Source organism: Drosophila hydei, unplaced genomic scaffold (assembly GCF_003285905.1).
Source record: "Drosophila hydei strain 15085-1641.00,03,60 unplaced genomic scaffold, DhydRS2 tig00000237-arrow-arrow-pilon, whole genome shotgun sequence".
Classification (NCBI taxonomy): Eukaryota; Metazoa; Arthropoda; class Insecta; order Diptera; family Drosophilidae; genus Drosophila; species Drosophila hydei.
The window spans coordinates 49789-74338 of NW_022045691.1; the positions used below are offsets into that span (position 1 = coordinate 49789).

General features: G+C 46.1%; 2 protein-coding genes across 2 annotated transcripts; one reads left to right on the forward strand and one right to left on the reverse strand.

Moving 5' to 3' along the window:
- Positions 1 to 464: 464 nt before the first annotated feature.
- LOC111593484 (involucrin) lies at positions 465 to 1344 on the reverse strand. The gene is made up of 2 exons (XM_023306245.2): positions 1122 to 1344; positions 465 to 1057 (listed from the first exon to the last, which is right to left on the reverse strand). Exons 1-2 carry the CDS (start codon positions 1291 to 1293, stop codon positions 477 to 479), a joined length of 753 nt encoding a protein of 250 aa, XP_023162013.1. The 5' UTR covers positions 1294 to 1344; the 3' UTR covers positions 465 to 476.
- A 13640-nt stretch (positions 1345 to 14984) lies between these two features.
- LOC111593434 (chondroadherin) lies at positions 14985 to 23562 on the forward strand. Its single transcript, XM_023306181.2, has 2 exons — positions 14985 to 15236; positions 22381 to 23562. Exons 1-2 carry the CDS (start codon positions 15117 to 15119, stop codon positions 23527 to 23529), a joined length of 1269 nt encoding a protein of 422 aa, XP_023161949.1. The 5' UTR covers positions 14985 to 15116; the 3' UTR covers positions 23530 to 23562.
- Positions 23563 to 24550: the final 988 nt, after the last annotated feature.

Genomic DNA, 24550 nt, shown 5'->3' on the forward strand with positions numbered 1-24550 from the left:
CTGAAAGAAGGACGGATGGACAGATGGAAAGAAATATTATGGAACGGACGGACTACGAAACCGTCGGACAGACGGGCAGATGTATGGATGGACGGACGGACCAAACTATGGAACGGTTGACCAAAAGGGGAAACGGAAGAAAGGATAAAATGTAGGACGAAAGCAAGGACGGACGGACAGTTCGGCGAGACGTGGTGACACCAGAGCAGGTGGCATGGGCAGAGAAAATTATTGCGCAAAGCTAATGAAAATATAGTCTTCAGCTTTGCAAATTAATTTTCGATTCAATTTAAGTCTCACAAAAGAAGAATATTTGGCTGAGCTACGAGCTCTGGACTTGTGCTCGAAATTTGAATTTGAATTTGAATTTGAGTTCAGATGCGTGCTCAATGGGCTTAAATGAAAAGCTCTGCCCGTTGTCCTTGCTATGTATAAAGGAAAAGCAAAGAAAAGTCTAGGTTTTATTTTCATTTAATTCATTTGTCAGCTTTGCATTCAAGCTTCGATTCGATTGCTAGTTGCGACAGATCCTGCTGGTCGGCGAGCAGCAGCAGGGACTCATTTCCACTTTCCTTGAGCGTGTGCTTGGGATCGAGCTGCAGCTGCTGTTGCTGTTGCTGCTGCTGCTGCTGCTGTTGCTCTAGCTCAAGATCGTCGTCATCCTCGCTGCACATGAGCAGCGCATAGTTGTGCTGCGCCTCTGTATAGCTGCTGATGTCTTCGTCTTCCTCCTCCTCCTCCTCGTCCTGCTCTTCCTCCTCCTCCTGCTCATATTGCTCCGCCTGCTCCTCTCGTGCATCGTGCTCAGCCTCAGCTTCGTCCTTGTCGCTGTCTGTCTCACAGCAGAGCATTTCGTGCGCGAGCAGCGCCACAGACTCATTGCTCGAGTTCTCCAGCTCGCTGTCCATGTCCGAGTCGCCATTGAGTGGGCTATACTGAAACTCCATATGCTGCTGCTGTTGCTCTTGCTCCTCTTCCTCCTCCTCCAGCTGCTCCTCGACCTGTTCCAGCTGCTCGAAGCTGGGCAAGTTGCGGTAAGCATCCGAATCGCTAAAGACTAAGGCAGAGAGTGAGCGAGAGATTCAGAGTTCGGATTTGATCGATGATCAGATCTTACGCACTTTCGCTGCCATCGCTGTCGCTGCTCTGTTCGCTGCTGTTGGTTCGCGCCAGCTCCTCCTCCGCCGGCACCAGCTCCGCCTCCGCCTCCGCCTCCTCCTCGTCCTCCAACTCCTCCTCCTCCTCACTTTTCATAGTCGGCAACGACATCGGCTTGGCCTTGTCCAGTGCCATCTTTCGATTTGAGAAGTGTGTTTGTTCGATCGAGTCTCGGGCCCTACGAAATTCGAAATGTTTCTCTATGCATCCTATGTACGTCACGTTTCACGCTTCACATTTTCCCCATTTCCCTAGGCGAATTAAATTTTATAGCAACTGCAGTCGGAGTCGCAGTCGCAGTCGCAGTCGCATTCGCTTTATTCGCATTGCGCCTTTAAGAGGCGTCACCAGACGTTGGCCAAAACATGCCAATTGGCAGCTAGCACGACCAAACGACCACAGCACGGCAACAAAAGTAACTACAGCCACGCCCCCTCCCCTTTTCGGGCACACACACTCGCACACTCGCACACCCAGCAGGCAGAGCTACGCTCGGTGTAACGAGTAAATTTCTTTAGCTCTGCGAAATGCAACAAATAAAACAAGTTTTACTCCAGCTCGGGAACACGTTTGCCAGACTGTTAAATACCCTGCAAAAGCAGCGAGAGCCTGCTTTATATGTAGACCATACTATACTCGCAGTGCGTTCTCAGAAACTGCTTTTATGCCGCACCTTTACGACTTTTCTATACCCTGTAATAAAGCTGGCCGCTATTAATTGTGTCTTCTATATTTATTGGCCATGATATACCCTGTAACTATCCTGTAACTATGCAACAGCAGCCCTTTAGTATATATGCTTAAGCATTTTCACAACTGTATACCCTGTAATAATTTGTTGAGTTAGAAATGAAAAAAATGCTCAATGCATAGAACGTGCTCGACTATCAGCTGCCCTAGCAAAGCACACGCAACAGTTGCTTACGCTTTTTGACTCACATATACCCTGTAAAATGCTTATGCTGAGGCTAGCCTAGCATGAAATACCCTGTAAATGCCATCGACTGCCCCTACAGCCAGTAGCCGTGCTAACACACAGCAATACAGGGTATCCACAGGCAGCAACGATGACTAAGCACTGCCTCTAAATGCATCTCTTTATTAATCAAGTTTCCTTTGAGTCAGCGCCGCCGCTTGGCATTCTACAGGGTATGCGCAGGAGCTTGCCGCATCAAGCATTCGACTGCAGCTACCGCTTATCATGGAGCACTGCGTCCACTACTTATCATTCTCATCTGGTCGACTTTTGACCCCGAGGCCATGTTGTAGCTGCCCCCCCCCCCCCCCTCTGTCTTTCTCTCTCCCTCTTTTTGTTTGTTGCAACAGAATTTCATTTTCGGCCCGTTTAGCATTTGGCATTTTGGCATTCTTTATGCTGTCGCAATCCTTCCGCTTTTGCTCCCAGCTAACAGCTTCTGCTACTTCTTTACTCTTTTTGTCGGTTGCAGTTGGGCTTTGCCATTGTCACCCACACACGCACACACACACACACACGTTGTTGTAATAAACCCTATTTTACTTTGCTCTGCACGCTCTCTCTCTCGCTCCCTCATTCTCGTCTCTTCTTCCCTCTCCCTCGTCCTCTCTCTGTCTCTCTAATTACACACCAAATTTACTACAAACGAGCAATAAAAATCATTCAAGCAAAATCTCTGCGCTAACCACGTAACCAGACCCCATTTCCACTTATAGCCAACTCTCTTCCCCGCTCTCCTCTCTCCCTCTCTCTGTCTTTACCCCTTTCTCGCGCGCTTGGCATGCAAATGCTTTTTTTCTCACGCACACACACACAGAAAACATTAACAACAATGACAATAAATGAAGAACATTAACGCTAAGCGTTTGCCTCAGCTCGGCTCCATTCCTCCCCCTACCACCCCCACCCCCCTCCCCCTCCCCTTCCACTCGCTCGCTGTCTCCTTGTCTTGCTGTGTATGACACAGCATTCGCCATTCAATGAAATAACATTTAAACAATTAAACACTTTGTGCACTGAGCGAAATTGGCGCTGTCAAATGGCATTGTGAATGCGCAGGCGGAGCATGTGGCATTGCCATCAAGTGGCGCCTCAAGCGCTAAGCTCTCATGTGCTCATGCTAATGACACAGCGAGAGCAGCCCCTTGCCGCCTCTAACGACAGCAAAGCGAGCTTATTACGGCTTGTTTCTCTCAGTGTAGCGCTGGCATACTTTTGACTAAGCTGCGATTAGCTAGCAATGGCAAGGCAGCTGCAGTGAGACAGTGAGAAAGATAAGTCAATAGGCCCTAAAGATCTGTAGAATCAAGAGTGAGAGAAAGTGGTAGAGAGAGATGGAGGTAGAGACTGGGATGGTGTGAGCAGGAGAGAGAGCGGGGCAGAGAGAGAGAGAGAGAGGGAGAGAGAGAGAGAGAGAGAGAGAGAGAGAGATAGAGAGAGAGAGAGAGAGCGACAGAGAGAGCTAGAGATAGAGAGCATCTCTCTATCTACCGCTCTCTCTCTCTCTCTCAGAGAGAAAGAGAGAGATAAGAAGGGAGAGAGATGAAGGAAGAGATGCAAATTGAAGAAGTTTGAGTAAGCGAGAAGCAAAGAAAGAGAAAGAAAGAGAGAGAGAGAAATTGAGAAAAAAAAGAGCGAGATAGAGAGCACGATAGAGAAAAAAATGTATCAGAGTCAGATAGAGAGAGAGAGATTAAATTAGAGAGAGATATTCAGAAAGAGCGAGAGAGAGCATGAGAATGAAAAGGAAAGTGAGAGAGTGAGAGAGAGATCAAGTGCGAGAAAGAAAAGGATCTGAAGAGAGAGAGAAAGAGAGAAATGTAGAGACAAATTAAATGAGAAAGAGATGAAGAGAGTGACAGAGAGAGAGAGAGAGAGAGTGTGAGAGTGTGAGCAAGAGAGACACACAAACTGGCTTCGATCCCTTCCCGCCGTCACATAGAACCCAGCCCACTTCATAGCATTTCATGCCCATGTGCAAATATTTATCTCTCTAATCAACTATCTTTCTGTTTGAGCACAACTACATAACTCACCTCTCTCTCTCTCTCTCTCTCTCTCTCCCTCTGCCACTCTCCACACACACAGAGAAGAATTTAATTTGAGTTTTTAGCTGTGGTCCGGCGCTTGGGCTGCCATTTGCTGCAACAAGAACTCGCTAATAAATATATGAGTATTATTATGAAGCCATTTCCGCCAGTTCCTAACTACCCACATTACCTCTGTCTCTCTCTCACTCTTTAGCGCTGTCAGTCTCCCTCGCTCCACACGTTGCTTCCCTTTGTCCTTTCGTGCCACGTAGAAATGTAAAAATATCATTTTAATGAATTTGTTTAGCTGGGCAAAAGTCAATGTTGGGCACGTCGCAACCCTTTGCTCTATCTGCTCTGGCTATATTATTTGATGTTTTACTGTCTGTCCTTGCCCCGCCCACTAGCCGCCCCCACATGCCTTCTCATTTCGTCTGCCAGTTGTGCTTCAAGTTGCGGAGTTCACTTCACTTAAACTGCCGCTGCGAGTGGCGCAAATTTTACGCGACATAATCGTAATATGATTATCGTGCCACATAATCTCCCACTTGCAGTGCCCCAACACACACACACACACACACACACACACACAGAGAGCGAGTGAGCTGGAGTTGCTGCTCATCTAATGCCTGTTGCCTGCCTTAACCCAGCTCTGTCTCTTGCCTAGTCTGTGTGGGTATGTGTTAAATAATTTCCTTCCGTTTCCGCCGCTTGACAGTTGACAAGCAGCCGAACGCCGCCCGCCGCCCGCCACCCGCCGCCCCCTTTTTCCTGCTCATATATCCGTTTCCGCTGTAGCCAAATGACACCGCAGAAAATGTGTTCCCCAAATCTCATATCATCATTTACGCAGTCATTTTTAGGCAGCTGCCCAGGCGAGCCCCGACCACGTGCCCCTCGCTGCTGCCCTATTCAAAGTTAGCTCGTGCCACGCCCCCCCTTCCGCCCATCACTACGGCTCGCAATTGACATCATAAACAAAGCTTCCACAGCTTGCAACTCATGCGAGTCACACAACTTGCAACAACAACAGCCCGTGTGGCACGTAGCCTGCTCGTCCATGGCCGCCGCCTCTCAGCCCCTCTGCGTCTCTGGCTGCCCTTTTTGCTTGCTGCTCGGCGAGTGTCCTTATTTTAATCTCGACACAAGTTAACGGCATTGTTGGCAGCGCCGTGAGCTCTGCTTTCTGCACATCAACATATAATGTGCTGTCCCAGTTACCCCGCCCACTCGTCCTACGCCCAACCGCAAGCGCCGCCAGCCCGTGTCTGCCTCGGCTTACGGCGTCTCTCGCCTCATTCATCCAACATCTACGTCTCTATTGCAGATTTCAACTGCTGCGACGCGGCTGTTCGCCTCTTCATCATTAGCAGTTAGCAGTCGTTCAGTCGCAGTCGCAGTCGCAGTCGCTGCCGACGTCGCAGTCGTCTGTCAGTTCAGCGTTCATAATGTTATGATGGCTAAAAGCTAATTGCGTTTGTCTGTCTCTCGCTCTCTCTCTCCCTCCCTCTCTGCCTCTCTCTATTTGTCGCTGTCTCTGTTGCTGTTGCTGTTGCTGTTGCTGTGTGTGCGTGCGTGTGTCGCGTATCATTGTCAGTGGGCGGGGGGCGTGGCGGGGCGCATTAAGTGTCACTGAGTGCGTGATCCTTGTAAGCCGTCTAGTTACACATGTTTTTATAGCCTCTTTGCTGCTGTTGCTGCTCTTCTTACGAGAGTTGTTGCTGCTGCTTCTTCTTCTACTGCCACTACTTCTTCTTTAGCTTCCTCTTTTACAACATCATATTATTCTCTTTGTTTTCTTTTTTGCCAACGTCATTGTCGCCGCCCGCGCTCAATGTCTTCGCTTTTTTTTCGTATTGAAATTTTGTATTTTGCACTCGCGAAACGAATTTAATTTACAGTTAGCTCAGATCCAAGCTGATTCCTCTATGCAGTCGATATGAATATATAAGCATTTATATTTGAGAGAGAGGGAGAAGCAGAGAGAAAGTGAAAGACACAGAGAGAGAGAGCGAGAGAGAAAGATAATTTGAGAAAAATAAGAGGAGAGAAAGGCAGAGAGAGACAGTGAGAAAAAAAAGAAAAAGAAACAGAACGACAAGAGAGGGAGAGAGAGAGCCATAGATCGAGATAGAGAGAGAAGTAGAGAGATTGAGATAGGGAGCAAGAGAGAGAGAGAGAGAGAGCTGGAAAGGAAAAGAGAGATATATATTTATGGGGCATAAAGATATAGACAGAGAGACAGTAGAAAAATATATAGTGAAATGGAAGAGAAAGAGAAGGAGAGTGAAAGAGAGAGACAATTTCGAGCAAGGAAACAAATTCTTAGCAGCTGTTGCCTGAGCTACCCGTCTTAAGTAGTTCAAATCTAAACATATATATATGCACATATATACCCAATCATATGTATACATAAATATATATATATATATATATACATTATAGGATTGCAGCATACTTTTCGTCGCTGTTGAGCTTCGTTTGAAATTGCGCACAGAAATGGTTTATTCGATTTCCATACGCAACACATTTGCAAGATGCATAAATGTCGCCTGATACATGCCCACATACATGCACTCATAACATATGTATGTCTGGAGGTTTATTTCTACGTTTTTGGCGAGAAACTTTTGAATTTGCCACAAATCGCAATTTGTTGGCAAACTAAGTTTTCGGCTGGCTGGCTGGCTGGCTGGGTGAACTTTTGGCAACATGCTCTCGATGTTATCCAGGTGTTATCCTGCTTATCTCCAATCAGCTAATATAAGTCCTCGTGCGAAGTTCCCCACCTGTTGTCGTCACCCTTATCAATGACAAATCACCAACGGAGCGACTCAACTAGACGCCAAGCTGACAGCGAGAAGTATCATCATTAAGCAGCAAACAAGCTGCCCTCCCACGGCTCACTCCGCCCCCTGTTCCTTTGGCCAACAACAACATTTATCAATATCAGCCAGAACAAGAGAGCAGCAACTACTTAGCAGAACAAACAACTCAAGTCCAAGTGTGTGGCGTGTGTGTGATCGAAGCGGCAATACCCTGTAAAAGACTTGAGCAAGCGAATGCAGTGTGGACAAGACTAAGCACACATTGGAGTAAGCTAGTCATCAATCAGTCAATCAGTCAGTCAATCAACAAGCTAATTGTTAGTTGGCGTATCAATCAGACATAAACTTGGTCTGTCAATCAATCAATCAGCCAGGCAGTAGCAATCAATCAATCAATCATAACGCAACTTAATCTGCTAAGCAATCAATCAGTTAGTATTTTATTCAACTAGTCAATCAATCAATCAATCAATCAGTCATCAGCCAGCAATCAATCAGTCTGTAAATCAGTTTAGCCTTCAATCACATAGTCAAATGCTCTGTTAATCAGTCGATCAGTCAATCAATCAATCAATCAATCAACCATCAGTTTAGATTAATTTTTCAAATTAATCAATCAAATTGATTGAAGTATGTCAGCTTATAGCTTACATATGACTGTGACTAGCAAGTCATGCATACCCGCTTGGCGCATTGTTGCAACAACATGGGACACACACACACTCTCACACACACACACACTTACACACACTTAAGTGCTGTTTGGCTTTTGGTTTTTAGGTCTAACAATCTCTGAGCCACTCGACCGCTCGGCTCTATATAGAACTGATGCCGCAGCCAAAAAAAACCCACCCGTTCCCCGCCCGTATCAAGCGGCTGTCCTGGCCCCATACCTATGGGTGTGTGTGTGCTTAGCTTGTTGCCACAAAATCAAGGCAAATCGTATTAAATAACAGTTAATTACAAATACACACGACCTACGAGTCGAGCCGAAAACGCGGCGTCGACATGAAAGTTGGCCAAATAAATTTTGCTGCCAAGCAGCAGTAGCTGTTGCCACGCCCCCTCTGCCCAACCGCCTACCGCATTCTTACTGCTATGTGTGAGTATGTGTGTGTGTGTGTCTGCTTATGAAAGTGTTTTTTTGGGCTTATCTCCTATTTGTATCTGTGTGGTTGGACTGCCTTGTGGCTCTGACTGTTGATTTCTCGAGTTTTTGGCTTCTTTTTGCTGCTCATTTAGGGATGTTGTGTATGAGTGTGTGTCTGTGTGTAAGCGCCTTGTTAAGTGCTTGGCGTCTGGCTAAATGGTAGAATTAATTAATGATATGCTCGATTGATTGATCATTGGCAAGCAATTGAACGGATGATTGAATTATGCCTTTGCCCTTCATTTCTTTTTCTTCGCATATAGATGTATATATTACACATACGCATGCATGCTCCACGCCCTTCGTTCATCTGGGGAAAATCGCCAAATAAGCAACAAACATGGCAAAGCCCTTTGAACTTTGGCCAATAATTCAGGCCGGACAGATTTGGGACATGGCTTATAAAAAGCCATAAACACAATAACCAATGCCTCTGTTCCTGTCCCTGTCCCACTTCCCCACACCGAAAAGCCAATGAAACACCGCACACACGCACTCTCGCTATCCCCCTCTCACCCACTCTTCCACTCACCCGCAGTTCTTTTCACACGCAACATATGCAAAGCAAAGCAATGGCAAGAAGCTGTCGTGCTTTATGTGCCGTTATACCCTCTTCACACAGCTTTAACTCAGGGCCCGCCCCTTTCTGCTTGCTTTGGCTTCTCTTCTTTATTCTCTCTCATGCTTGACATGCGACACGCAGCAGCTTCTATTAAGCTACATATAACCCCATCAGTTGCACTGCAAGAAATAAATGACTTCAAATTAAGAATTAGATAGCTTAATAATTTGTTAATAATTCAAAAGGATTTTTAATATGAATTGAATTCATATTGGAGAATGGGAATTGATTAAAATTGTACTATGCGAATAGCATCACAAACTTTCTTCCAGTGTAAAAGTGCTGTGAGGCCAAAGCTAGACAAAGGCAGCTTAAAGGCGACTGCACGCACTTGGGAATTGCTGATGATGAGGCAACGACAACAAGGAGAAACGAGTACAAGAACAACGATGATGTCGTTGTCGTTAAAGATGGAGATAGAGATGGAGCTGGTGCTGGTGCTGGTGCTGGTGCTGGAGATGATGCTTGGCTGTGGCGTAGTGGCTGGCGTTACGTTGACGTTGACAGCCACAAATTTGGCAAGCCAAGGCCAGACAGCGAGTCGGACAGCTGGACGTACAGACAGACGAGCAGATGGATGGATGGGAAGGGGGAAGAGAGTGATAGGCAACGTCTAAGCCTTGACGATGGACAGAGCGCTTGTATTGCCGCTGTCTGGGGCCAAGTGTAAATCTGTAGGCCAAAGTTTAACACATGTTTTATGTATTCGGTTTTATGGAACCGTCAACAGGCTGCTGCTGCTGCACACGCACACACACTACTCTTAAAGATTTTGACTTTGTGCTAAGTTGCGCATCATATTAACTTTGATAGAGCACAGACGGGTGCAAACTTTTGCCAAGATACGAGTATTACAAGCAAAAGCTCACGAGACTAGCATATTTACAGGCGTTCAGGTAATTGAAGGCTTCTAGCTCCAGCTGACATATTTGACTTGACTTGCCTTTTTGATTAACAACGCATCGCATGGCCGACTGACCAGATGAAATTTGACCCAGCTCCTGTCCCGAATGCACGTTGACATTGCTTAAAGTTCTTGTTGTTTGCTATTGGTTGCTCTTGTTAACAGGACTTTCATAATTTGGTTGCTCAGAGAAATAGAAAGAGACGAGTCGAAAGTCGATCTGTCACTTAAGATTGAGTGAGCGAAAAGTAGTTGTATGCATGGGAACGCCATCTTTAAAGAGGCTCAGCTGAGTAGACTAGGTAAATCAGCTGTTTGTAGAGTTGGCCTGCATAGCATGCCATCTCACTCACACTGCTGACGATCTAATTAGATTAAGTGAGTGAAATGATTACTTTAATATACTTCAAATGCAGACGGCCATCTTTGATTTGCATATTTCGGGCTACACAGCACCTGTGCTGGCCCGTTGGTTATCAATGCATGCCATAGGCCACTGACCAGGTGAATTCCGACTTGCATTCTTATCCCAATGCACATCGTCATTGCTCACAATTGTTCTCGTTGTTGTTCTTGTTGTTAACAAGGCTTTCATAATTTGATTAGCGACCTAGGCATAGGCATTTAACTGAAAAGATAAGCGGGCCACACATACACATAGCCACACACAAATGCACAGACAGACATTCGCAATACTGCTAGTTGGCAAGCAGCCAAAATATTGTGAACTGCTGGTCCTTTGCTCGCCCACAAAGAGCAATTAAATGCATAGCTGGTCGTTGAACAGCTTCAACTGTGATCAACTGCAGCGGCAGCTGCAGCTGCTGATCATTAAAATGGCCAAGAGCCAACGCGCCAACGGGCCAACGGGCCAACGGGTCAGGCCACGTTAATGAAGTGTCGGCCACATTGCTGGCCGCTGTTGCCCGCTTTAAGAGAGCTTTAGCTCGTTTTTCAATTGCAACCACAAAACTTACTTACTTAATGTTCTCTCCCACCCTCTCCCTCTCGCCCTCTCTAATTTAAGCGGCACACAGCCTTCTCTGCATTGACTGATGGCCCAACTCTGCCTCTCCCGTTCTCTGTGTCTGTGTCTGTGTGTGCTTTGTGCTTTGTGCGGCTTTCTAAATTATCTTCATGGCAAGCGAACGGCAGTGGTCAAGCACTTGCCTCTGCCAGCTGCTGTTGCTATTGCTGCTGCTGTCGCCGCTGCCGCTGCCGCTGCTGCTGCAGGTGCTGTCTGCCAGCTCATATGTGCTGGAGCCCTTAGCTCGCTCGCCAGTTGGCAGCAATTGAATGTGGCCCCGGCGACTAACGACAAACGACACAAACGTCCAAATGTCCCAAGTCCAATCGTCCAATCGTCCGAGTGTATCCCGTGCCCCTGTCCCGTGTCCTTTGTCCGCCGTGGGTCGTTTGTCGTTTGTCGTTTTGGCCAACATCCTGACTCTGAGCTCTGGCTATGGCTCCGGCTACGGCTCCGGCTCCGGCTCTGGCACTCGCTCTGCGGTCGTCTTCTCTGTGTGCTGCGTGGCAAAAATAATTCTATTTGCTGGCTTCTTTGCTTATCTATTTAACGATATTTATTTAGCTCGTGAAACGGACATTAACTTATGAGCTCACATATCTTATAGATATCGCTTCCATGCCCGATTATCATCGGCCGCAACGCAGCTCAGTCACACAGAAAGTTGCCAAGTTTCAATTGAAGGCTGCTTCCCCCCGTCAATTGTCATATGGGTTAAGTTTGCGCAACAGCTTCCAAGTTATTCTCTCTGATTGCTGGCATTTGCTATTTGTGTCCAAATTGAATGCAGTCCAAGTTTAAGCACTTTACACGGCTCAGGCTCTAGCTCGGGCTCGGGCTCGGGCTCTGGCTTTGGCTTTGGCAAATGCATTTTTCTCTCAATTTAAAATCACTTTTTGCTCGAATATTGATTCAAAGCCTTTAAATTCTTGTTCTGCTGTTCTCCCAAACTCTCAGTCTCAACTGAGATGCATTTCTGAGTTTTTGCCATTAATTCGTCTGAGGTAGAGTTACACAAAGCATTTCGTACTAGGAAGCAAAAAAAAAAAAAAAGAAAAACCCTAAGAGAAGCATAAATTGTACAGCAGAAATTTTACGAAATGTGTGTCAGTATTTAATTACAACAGAAAGGAAAATTATTGTGGAAAATGGAATTTGCTGGCTTTCGAAAATATTCCTCACTCGGTTGTTGATCATCAATCAGTCAGTCTGTCAACCAATCAAAGCAAACCCTCGCTTTACGAATGGAGCCTTAATGCATTCGAGTGGAATAGCAACAAGCAAACATTTGACTCTGATCAACTCTCCACTTACACAAGTGTGCATAAATCTACAAATAATTGTGTGTCTGTACTTACTTACATGTCAGAGCGCGATAGCAGTACAGTAAAGTGTGCAAAAATGTACAAATAAGTGTGTGTATGTGGCACTCACACGGTAGAGCGAGATAGCAATACAGCAAATTAGTTTTGTTTATTTGTATATGAATAACTGTGTGAAAAGTAAAACAATTAACATCGCTTTGTTGCACTCAATTATCTAATCCTCTCGCTCTAACGCACACGCACACGAACGCCGCATAATTGTTGGTTATATAACCGAAATTGGAATATCAATCCACAATTTGTGATTGATAGAAGGCCATAACAATATTGCATTGTGTTTTGTGGAATGCTGAGCAATGTCTTTGCCAATAAATCTATTTACTAATTGGCTATAATGTTGGCTTAAACGATGACACGGCCAGCATAACTGATGGTTAGCCAAGGGCTGGGCGAGGGAATGCTGCACTGGACATAGACAACGTCTGCGTCGTAAGCCGCTGTACAACTACAACTGTGTTAATTCAATAAAATGTTGAATAAAATTGATTGATTAGCTGCGCATTCTGTCTTCTGCTGCCTCCCTCTATATCCATCTCTCTTCTCTCTCTCTTTCTTTCCTTGGCAATTGCAGTGTCTGCCATGGCAGCTGGATGCTATGCCACATATCGCATGCAGTAAGCAACTAGACTGAGTTGGCTATGGCTGCTACTGCTGCCGTTCCACTAAGCTGTTTCCTGGTGCCTTCTTTAGTTGCCACATTTGTGATTCCTTTTGCCATCGCTGCTGCTGTTGCTACTGCTACTGCTTCTGCTGGTGCTGTTCTTCTTCTTCTACGCCAGCTGCTTACACAATTGTCTGTGCATTATTTGAGCTTTGTTATTTTGCTTTTATCCCTTTAGATCAGGACGTAATGCGATTGTGTGAGGTACGACAGGCGTCGAGCGTCGCCACCGTCGCGACCGTCGCGTCGCGTCGCTTCGTTTCGCATCGCATCCTTAACACACAGATTTTCGTGTGCTCATAGCTTCAGGTCCTGCAAAGGTTTTTCCCAGCGCTGCCAAAATGTCACGCTGTGTGACAAAGATGGCCGCCAGCGTACATACCACATACCAAAATAAGCGCGTACGCTTTAAAGCTTGACTCTCGCTCTCTCCTTGTTAATGCTTTAAGTGGTATCAGTTCGGGCTCGCACTGCATTCATTCAAGCATAATTACCGTTAATATAAACATTCAAAATACACATTTCAATATATTTTCCCTTTGGCTCTACACTCTACAAAATGTAGTCTGCGTCTATTCGGATATCTGTGTCTCTTTTTCGCTGCCTGGGCTTAGATCAGTTGTCAACACAACTTATAGTCTCACTCTTCTCACTTGCACATTTGTATATAAAGCTTTACCTGCAGCAGCAGCAGATGAAAACGTTAGCTTGCTTACTCCCTCATACTCACACACTTTTCTTGAGCAATATGGCGGACGCTTAAAGTGCCAGCGGATCGACTCGCTGCACAGTGTTAGTCTCGCTTCCGCAGCTGTATTTTGCTGCATTTGTACTTTAAAATCGCTGGCATAAGCCAATGCAATTCGTTATCTCTCACTCACACTTACGCGTTGCGCCTGCAGCCATATTTGCTGGCTCTCCAATAATAATGTCACGGATTTATGCCTGTGCATATTTATTGTGTCTGGCTGACCCCAAACATTCTGCCCTTATACGAACTGCCGCCTCTTTGTCCACATTCGGCATTGTGTGTGGCGTTTTGCTTAGACCAAGTTACGCAGCATGTTCAATTAAAAGCCCGTACGCAGCTCAGCTCAGCTGGACACCAGGTGCTTGTTTGACTGTTTGCCTGTTTGTCATTTTGGCTGCTTGCATATTTGATTTGTGCATTTAAACATTTCAAACAAGACCACCTGCCCGCTTGCCAGCAGCAGCAGCGACGCCTTATCGCAAATTCTCTTTAGAGCAATTTTAGTTATTATATTGCATTGGCTTTGTGTTCCTCGTTGTTGCTGTAGTTGTTGTTGTTGCCGCTGCTGTTGTTGCAGGCAGCTGCAAGCTGACGTTCACCTTGCATTACTTATTTATTATTGAAGATTAACAAGCAGCTATTTTGGACATGGCAGCAGGAGCTGACAGCCTGCCAGCCAACCAGCGAGCTAGCCAGCCAGAACCAAGTGCCCAGTCTCAAAGTCGAAGCCAAAGCCAAAGCCAACATCAACGACAGCGGCAATGCGGCCATTGCTATGCCTTGCTTTGCCTTTTCGCTCAACTTGCTGAGTTTTCGGGGCAGTGGGCAGGCTTAAGAGCTAAACACTGAGCTTGAGCACTGGCTTTGAGCCGCAGCCAGGTGCCAGCTGCCGGGTGCCAGGTTCATGCCAACTGTCGATCTAACTTTGACCCCTGCCACTCTTTCACACTCCTTCACACTCCTTCACACTCCTTGTGCTGTCTGCAGCATCACTAATCTGCGCATCAATTTTGCATGCTCACTCACGCTCCCTGCCTCCACTCATGCCTAAAGTGTAGGCTTGCTTAGTTTTATGTATATACATATAGCTCTATCTGTATTTATAGTAAGTCATAAGTTTTAAGTGTCGCATTGGAAAAGTGCAAATGAAACTCGCACAATTGTCATTTCGTTATCTGATGCTATCTCTCTCACTCACTCTCTCTCTTTCTTGTTGTTTCTTTTTGCAGCACGTGGAAGCAGCAGCAGCAGCATAAATAAATATGATTAAGCTTAAGAATATATAAAAAGAAAGTTCAAATGAAATAACGCAATATAAAAAACATAAATAAGTAAGCAGCAGCAAAGCAAGAGGAAGCACAAGCAGCAGCAGAGGAAGAGGAAGCAGCAGCAGCAGCAGCAGCAGGCCAAAACGCAACGAGGCAAAGGCAAAAGGCCAACTGGCAGCTGAGGGAGCAGCCAAAGCAACAGCAGCAGTTGAATCACACTCCTCTCCGTCCGTTCCCTCTCCTTCGCTCTCTCGCTCCCGCTCTGTGTGTGTGCGTGTGCGAGCAAGAGAGATAGTGAATCGAGCTCAATTACGCCGCCAAACTGTCGTGTCAGCAACAAGAAGAAGAAACGTGAAATGTGCAATTCCTGGCTGCTGCTCATAATTGCGCTCACTGTTGTCTGCCTGTGGAACTCGCAACAAACCGAAACATCCAAATCATGCCCAGCCGAGTGCATCTGCTTGTCCCAGACTCAAGTAAGCTTAACAATGTCTAACCATCTACCTCTCTCCCTCTTGCTCTTTCTCCCTTTCTCTCTCTCACACTTTTGTAGCTGTTAGCATCATCATCATCATCATCATCATCAGTTGGTGGCCTATAGAGAGTTCGTCTGGGGGATCCTCGGCCTGGTCAGCCTCTTGGCCACACACACAGATAGATGGAGAGAGAGAGAGAGAGTCAGAGAGTGAAAGAGAGAGAAGAATTAAATCGAAAATGTTGGGCAAAAATGTTCATTTCCCTTTGTTTCACAATTCACAAACTGCACAATGGGCAGACATGGAGGCTAGCCGAGAGTAGGGCAGAAGCAGGAGCAGGGGCAGGAGCAGGGGCACGAGCAGGGGCAGGAGCAGGGGCAGATTTGCAGTGGGCCTGGCATATTCCACTTGTTACATTTGCTACTGTGCGCTTTGCTACCACTTGCTATACCCTGCAGCTAACAGCAGAGAGGGTAGATGAGCGACAGAGACAGCGATAGAGGGCAGATGAGATAAAACTAAAGAGTAGCTAAAGAGTGTTAGAAAGCAAAGCAAGCCAAGCCAATTCACATACAAACATACACATATATATATATATATATATATATAAATTATATGTTTTCCAGTCCTGTGGTGACTGAAAGTTAGGTTGAGAGGCGACTGTGCCTCTTATTGCTGGCCTCGGGCTCAGACAATGAAATAAGCCATTTAACGAGCAAATGACGGAGTGAATATTTATTTAAGCGGTTTACTGGAAGAACGCTTTTTAACCCTGCTTTTAATTGTTCTTTTTTTGAATAATCGAAACAGTTAATTTTATTGGTTTTTCTTATTATATTCACTATTTTTAGTTTTACTTATATGACACCAATTTTTAGCATGTCCTATCAGTACGAGTTAAAACACGAGACTGATCTATATTTTTACAAATCATAGCCTCACCGGCGTAAGTAGAGTTGCTCTTGCCAGGGCTGTTCCTTAACATGTCTAGCACCCGATAATAAGTGTTGAATAATACCTTATATTAAGTGTTATAAGCTAACTAAGTGTTATAAGTTAACTACCCCCCCCTCAAGTGTAAGGTCGTCCTCGACCGACCCAATTCCAGCGACGACTCCTCGCAAGTGCTTCGCGGACTTCTTTGCGTCGATGATCCACCAAAGAGTGAGGCCAATGCAGATTAAAGCACAGCATATGGCTCCTCTTTCGGAGTGCCGTACAACGGCACATCATCAAAGTGCACCATTTCGGTTCCTTGGTCGCATATTAGCAGCGGTGACCAGCGAGTCGGTGCAGGTGTTCTCGAATGAAATCCGCAAGTCGTTCTCATTCACATTCAATACGGAGCAGTATGAGCAGCGTACTGATTCTTCGCTATCGCCGTTCAGCAGGCGCTTACTAAGCTTGCTCTTGCGCCTACGTATGTGGCGTCTGTTGAAGCTGTTGGTGCCCGACGTGGACGTGAGCCTTGGCATCGGATGATGCACACCAAAGTTGTGCAGCCGCAGCGACTTGAGTGTGGCTGGCGCCGTCGATGACTGGCCGTGCACGTGCCCGTGATGGCCGTGATGACTGTGTCCCACCACTCCAGCGATGCTATGAGCCGTTACTGGACGAGTGATGTGTGTAGTCTGTCGGCGCGCTCAGCTGGCGATTGAATTCGGCCTTGCGGCGCGTCAAGTCCGTCAGGCAGTATTTGTTCAGATGGCCGTTGCTGGAGACAGGGCTCTTGGGCGATGATGCCAGATGCTGCGTATAGGCCGAAGGAGTTGCTGCTCACGCTTAGCTTATTGCCGGCGTTGTGCAGCAGATTGTTACAGTTCTTGCCGCTGATCTTGGCTGCCAGCGACTGCGACACCGGCCGACTTTTTGCTAGGCGCCCTGTACTCCTTGTCGTCGCTCTCGCTGCGCACCGATGCTCGATACGCAGGAAATGTCTTCGTCTTGCTCTTCAGCGAGCCGTTCAGCAGTAGCTGCTGTTGCCGTGCGGCAACTGCCGACAATGCCGGCCGCTGCAGTTGACGTGACGCCGCTGTGAAACTTCTTGAATTAATGCAGTTGGCGGTGTTTTGGGGATTTCTTGACTTGGTTCTAGTATGGATGAAGAGTCGCTTGGCTCTGCCGCCGCGAAGAACTCGTTAGTTGTTGCTTCTACTGTTGGTGGTGGTGCCGTGAACAAGGGGATTTCCTCAACGATTCCGCTTGTAGATTTGCCTGCTGTGGTTCTGGCTTAGCATCCAACTGTGGTGCGAATAGAGCTGTTGCTGGTCCTTGTGAAAATATGGGCAAACTCTGTGATGTTGGGAATAATGGAACTTCCGAAACAGGTGCAGTTGACGGTGGTGCAAATAGTGTAACCTCCTGATTTTGATTTGAAGAGCTCTTTAGCTCTTCCCTCTGAGTCGGTGACTTAAAAAGGTTGTTGCTTGTATCTGGTGTAAGTCCTTGTGTTGCGTTAGTCGGACTGGAAAAGAGAGGAACCTCCTGAAGTGTATCGGCTAGTGCTGGTGCAAAAAGCGATGTAGTTGCTTCGTGAGTCTGAAAGAGGCCCGTCGATGCCTGTGGTGTAAACAGCGATGTTGCTGGCCCAGTTGGGGGTGGTGCAGCCGCAACAGAGGAACTTCCTGGCTTGGCGCTGGTGCAGCTGACGGAGCTGGCGCTGTAAATAGGGCAACTTCTGTAGGCTGTGCTCCAAAAGGATTAAAAATAGCAGCAGGTGCTGCGAAGGGTGCAAAGGGCGTGGCTGTTAAAGCTGTTTGCTGGCCAAAGCCTGTTGCGGGCACTGCAGTTTCCTGAGCTGTCAGTGGACTCTTGTAGAGTCTGGTACCCTTCTGCAGGCGGTACGAGGAGTGTGCAGGTCCTGCCGCTGGTGGTGGTGCTGCTACTGCCGCTGGTGGGGGAGTTGCTGCAGCCACTGATGGCGGTGCAAACGTTGGAGTACTCTCGATTAAACCAGGTGCTTGAGCAGCTGTCAGTGGCTGAGGGACAGTGGCTACTTGGGTGACTGTCGGAGTCTGAGCGTATGTCGCTGGCGGAGCAGTTGCCCCAGGCTGAGTAAATGTCGGTGGTACCGCGGCTGGCGTTGGCTGAACACCGGTTGATTGCCCAGAAACAGCTGGTGCTGGCGTAAAGAAGTTACCAACAGACGGAGCTGCAGCAACTACGGAAGGATTGATGTAACCACCTACAGTGGGTGGTGCTACAGTGGGCGAAAAATAATCAGCAGCAGCAGGCGGAGCTGCAGGCGTAAAAAAGTTTGCAGGCGGCTGCGGTACGGCAGCGCCGGATGTGCTTATGTCAAAGTAGCCACCAGAATCAGCTGGATTGTAGCTGGCTGGTGGGGGTGGCGCAGGTTCGTTGGTTCTGCCTGTGGCCGATTGCACTAGACCCGAAATATTCTGTAACACGCCAGTGGGCACTAGACTAGTGAGTGAGAAGAGACCACCGCTCTTGCGTTCCTCTTGAACGGCTGGTGGTGCAGGCTGCTCGAATGCTGCTGCTGCCGCCGCTGCCGATGGCTGTGTGGGATATGGCGGTGCTTGGAAGGGATCAACAGCTGGCACTGGCTGCTGTTGCTGCTCGGAGAGACCTGGTATGGGTGCGTATAGCTTCTTTCTGGCACTAATGCGATAAGTGTTCTGTCCGGCCCCACGTTGGGCGCCAATTATATGATTTCCAGTCCTGTGGTGACTGAAAGTTAGGTTGAGAGGCGACTGTGCCTCTTATTGCTGGCCTCGGGCTCAGACAATGAAATAAGCCATTTAACGAGCAAATGACGGAGTGAATATTTATTTAAGCGGTTTACTGGAAGAACGCTTTTTAACCCTGCTTTTAATTGTTCTTTTTTTGAATAATCGAAACAGTTAATTTTATTGGTTTTTCTTATTATATTCACTATTTTTAGTTTTACTTATATGACACCAATTTTTAGCATGTCCTATCAGTACGAGTTAAAACACGAGACTGATCTATATTTTTACAAATCATAGCCTCACCGGCGTAAGTAGAGTTGCTCTTGCCAGGGCTGTTCCTTAACATGTCTAGCACCCGATAATAAGTGTTGAATAATACCTTATATTAAGTGTTATAAGCTAACTAAGTGTTATAAGTTAACTTATATATATATATGGACAGGGTATATTGGCAGTCAGTCAACACTTTGCTCTTGCACTCTTTTGGTATTCAATTGTCTCCCGCGAGAATTTTTGCGGCCAGCTGCGCGAATAGTTTGGAGGATGTGAACAGAAAACAAGAGAAGAACGAAAAAAAAAAAAACAAAAACAAAAAAAGTGATGGCAGTAGGCACGGCCACGCCCCCAGCCACAGGTCCGCCCTTTCGGCGGCCCACTTAGGCACGCTTAATGCGCATCCTTATTACCAATGGGGCGAGCGAACGCTGCTGGCATCGTCATTTTTACCAAATTGAGAACTTAAGTGATTTCATTATTCCAGATTATGAACAATGAAATGATTTACTCAGCGAGGCCCCCAAAAACACAAAAAGACAAAAACAAAAATGAAAATGAAAATGAAAATGAAAATGAAAAAATTATTAATAAATGAATTGAGGTAAGAGAGCAGCACGAATCCTTAGAATCATTTCTGCTTCTGTAGTCAAAAATCGCTCTCAGCCGTTGCCTACTTTTCTGGGCAACTTATACTAAAATGCACAGGTGTATATACATATACATATAACTGGCACGAGGCTTACACTTCATAAAAATAGAGTCACTTGTGCTAGCTTATCTATTTCATAGAGCCGAAACGCTCTCAACTGGGAAGCTTTAAGGCTCTTAGAGTGACCCAGCAAGAGTGATAGTATTTTCGATAGCTATATTTGCGCAGTTATCTAACTTATCGATAACACTGAGCTGCTGAAGTGCTCAGTGAGATATGCCATTTGAGCATAAAATATTTTGTGTCTGCTGATAGTGCGCAAATTTGTAAAAAGTTAGATCAAAATTGCGTTTTAGCTGTGAATGTTCGTTGCAGCGTTAAATTCGCATGCAGTGAGAGAGGCGGGGCTAATGCAAAGTTGACAAGCTTCAGCTGCTTAGCAATTTAAGAGCAATGCCTCGATGTAGTTTGCTAAGAAAATATAGCTGCCAAGGCAATCTGGCTCTGGTTCGATAACAAAACAGATTTAGATTCGATTGAATGAAGCAACAAAAATCTTGAGCAGAGTCCCAAGCTGATAAGATACGATTCCATATGTGTTAATAGCGTGGCTATAGCCTTGAATTAAATAATATATATATATATATATATTTATATATATATATATACGTAAGCTTTCAATATTCATACCCTTCAAGTTTGTTTGCCAGCTGGAATATAGAGCTTATCGAACAATGGAATGAAACGCAGCGTAACGTATTGAAATGAAACGCTTGGCGGCAGTCGCATAAACAATTGTTAAACACGAAGTAAAAGAAGAAGAAAAAACACGCACAAAAGACGAAGAAGATGAACAAGTAGAAGCTGAAGAAATGAAACTTTTAATTCGTTCATTTAAGAGGTGAAGCGTATGAAAATTGTGCAAATGCGAAAGGAACGGCAAGGAGGAGGCGGCGAGAAAGTAACTGTGAAAGAGCTGGTCAGAGCCGGAGCAGGAGGCGGCGATGACATCAACGAAACAGCGACAAGCGATGCGACAGACAGATGGACGATGAGCAGTAGCAGCAGGAGACGGAGCACGGGAGTAGTAGGAGTAGGAGCAGGAGCAGGAGGTGGAGTTACAACAGATAAGGCAGAATGTAAAGACGGAGTAGGAAGGAGAAGACATGCCTAGAATGGACATTGTAGCCATATAACTATGGTTGGGGCGCACTGCTAAAGGGAAGGGGGTGGAGGCAGGGCGGGATGGGGTGGGCATGCCTGTGCTACCCACAAACGCACGCATCAGCACATAATAGTTATAAAAAATGGAAGCACAAAGCGGAGACGAGACGCGCGCGAGCTGCGAAACGCGTGGCGCAAGACAATGCCGAGGGGGGGAGGGGGTTGATTAAAAAGAAACAACGCGAAAACAACGAAACGAGCAACAGAAATGCGGCGACAAGACAAAGCAGTAAACAGTAGGAGAGTGTAGAAGACTAGGTAGATACCCTGTAAACGACTGCGCCAATGGAAAGACGGAGTGAGGCTGATAGTCTCTCTATGTAAGCCAGCATATCGGATCTAAATTAGAATCTATCGATAATGATCGATTCACGGGGGCTACGTTTCCAGCTTGCGTTGCTTGTAACTGAGAGATCTTAATAAAGCCATTTCAATTGTTATTAAACTTCAAAATGAAAGGCTGCATTTAATCGATATTTATCGATTTTTAAAAAAATCATAATTTATTTAATTATGATAAGCATAACTTAAAACTATACCAAACTCAGCTGTATCCATTAATATAATATATCTAAGCCTAGTCACTATGCAATCGATAATTATCGATTTTGTTCAATTGATTAGTGAAGTGCGAGGTGAATCTCACCAGCTACAGCCTACAGTAATTGTGAGCAAGACTATATATATTAGGCTGAAGGGCTTTATCAAATCGATAATTATCGATTTTGGAAACGTATGGTAATGTAGTAAATGAGAAAGTGAATAAACGGCTTAACTCATTTGCTTCAACGAACAACGATATGTTCACCACAAAGCTGATTCTTATGAGAACGATATTTATCGATTTTAGAGCTACCCTATATATAGAAATAATAAATCGATTCAAACTGCATATTTATTATGAATACTGGCTGATAGAATTCGAACTACTTTGGCTTACGTATAAATCGATAAACATCGTCTACACACTTAATCGATAAGAATCGATATAAATAGTTAAATAAATTGGAATAAGTCTGAGTTGCTCTTGCCATAAGCAATCATAGACATATTCGACAAACACTTTCTACAAATGCATATACCCCTTTGTAAGTTCTACAGAGTATAACAAAGTGAACAAAGAGCATAAAAAAAATTCGATTTAATTTTATTTGGCAGCAATAAAGCCGCAAATTCAATTTTTCGCACCAACATTGACTAACATCTTGACACCTGCCCTACCTAAACACCTCTATTCCACTTACTCTTCTCACTCTCACACTCATTCTCTCTCTCTCTCTCTCTCCCTCTGTGTCTCGTGCAGGTGCTGTGTAACACGGGCGGACTCGAGCAGATTCCACTGCGCCAACTGCCAGCGACAGTGGAGAATCTGGCACTGACGAAAAACAACTTTCCCATCATTAAGCCGGACTCGTTTGCCGGACTGCGAGCGCTGAAGAAGCTCTCGCTGGATGGCAACAATATAACGCGTATCAAGCAGTTCGCCTTTCGCGGCTTGCCGCGATTACGTGAGCTATCCATACAGTATACGCCGCTGCAGATGGTGGCGCAGTTTGCGTTTGCCGGACTCCAAAATCTGTCGACGATTCTGCTCAGTCACAATCAAATACAGCGGATCGAGGGCAACGCCTTTGCGGGCACCTCGAACATCAAGCTGATCCTGTTGAGCAACAATCCCCTGATCCGGATTGAGACGTCGGCGTTCTCCAGCCTAACGAATGTGGGACACTTGATATTGCCATCGGGCATACGGAGCATCGAGCAGGACGCGTTCTTCGGCATGGACGCTGTCGGACTGCTGAAGTTGGCCTACATGGATCTCAAGGAGATCTCGCCGTTCACCTTTCGCGGCCTGTCCAACGTGCTGCTGCTGACGTTGCAGGAATCCGATTTGGGCGTCATCTGCGCCGACGCCTTCACGGGACTCACGCAGGTGGAGACGCTGCAGATACTCAACAACAAAATCGATTCAATTGAGGAGTTGAATTTCACAAACACAGCCGCCATTAAGCATCTGAAATTCCATGGCAACCATGTGCTGGAGACGCCCGATCCGAATGCCATCATTGTCGATGGCGTTGACCATCTGCAGCTGCTCAACAATCACTTCCCCTGCGGCTGCCACATACACACTCTGCTCGATGGGCCCCTGGCCGAGGGGGCGCACAATCTGAGCGACTTTCTGCAGAAGAACTATTGCATCTCGCCGCTGGAGGTGAACGGGCGTGTGATGAGCGAACTGGACATCGATGCCATCGGTCGCTGTGCCGACCAGCTGACCAAAGGAAATCTGGGCAGCTCGGCTGCCACCCTCGCCCTCGGCCTGAATGCCATGCTCCTGATCGCTGTCGCCAGCTGCGTCGAATGGCGCTATGTTCGCCTGCTGGCCCATCTCTTGAGTCACAGTCACATCGCTTGGCGTCGACGCCGGAAACGCCGACGACCCGACTAGATCCACTCTCCACTCCACTCCCACACAGGTCCTACGCGCACTTCAACTGAGCTCGCTGTGTGAGCGAAACTGAGAGAGCTAAAACTACGTTCATACTTTAAACTATGTATTCCCTGCTTAAGAAGTAAGTAGACTCACCCACTATGAAGCGGCAAAGAGACCCTATTTAGAGATTCTGCTGCCAAGCGTCGCGTTAGGACTGAAGTCGAGGAGCAAGCTATAGAAACTGCTTTGGCCTGGCGTGAAAAAACAAATTTATTTCTTTGTTTTAATAATTATTTATAGCTCAGCTTGTTTCATCTAAGCCCTTTGTCCCAACCGAAATTTGCAACTTAAAAATTCAGCAAGAAACAAGTAGTTTTAAGCCTAAAACTCTGCTTTAATTGCTAAAGTGAACTGAACCTTGTAGCTTGAAGCGTGAAGTGAGCCGACTAAAAGATGCCCTGAACACAAGGCAAACTCTTTTGATTATTGATTGACTCTACTTGCCATTCAACAGAAGATATGAGGATATCGCATAAGTAACATTTGATGGGGTGTTCTATCGATCTACTAAAAGTTATCGATCATTTAAAGCTAACTTGAGCTTGATTTGTTTTGGAGCGACCTCTTTCAACTATTGACTTTACTGGGAATTCAACTGTAATTCACATGGAAGTCAAGACATAAGATTTGAGGATATTGAATAAGTAACAGTCGATGCAGTGTTCTATCAATTTGCAAAATGTTATCGATAATTTAAAGCAAGCTTGAACTTGATTCGCTTTGGGGCGTTCTGTTTCAACTATTGACTTTACTTGTAATTCAACTTTAATTCAGTTGGAAGTCAATACTCAGCTGAGGCACTGAAGACGCAGAAAGATGAAAATATCGAATAAGTAAGAATCGGTAGTGGGTTATCGATAATTTGAAGCCAACTTGAACCTGTTTTTATTTAAAGCGACCTGCGTAACTCCTAGATAAACACAGAAAGTCGTAAGTACGAACTGGCCAAAGAACAGGGCTTGCCTGTTGCTGCTGA

Coding starts and splice junctions, on each gene's coding strand:
- LOC111593484 (XM_023306245.2), bottom strand. CDS start 1,293: ATGGCACTGGACAAGGCCAAGCCGATGTCGTTGCCGACTATGAAAAGT. Junction 1,058..1,121: donor CGACAGCGATGGCAGCGAAA/GTGCGTAAGATC, acceptor TCTCTGCCTTAG/TCTTTAGCGATTCGGATGCT.
- LOC111593434 (XM_023306181.2), top strand. CDS start 15,117: ATGTGCAATTCCTGGCTGCTGCTCATAATTGCGCTCACTGTTGTCTGC. Junction 15,237..22,380: donor TCTGCTTGTCCCAGACTCAA/GTAAGCTTAACA, acceptor TGTCTCGTGCAG/GTGCTGTGTAACACGGGCGG.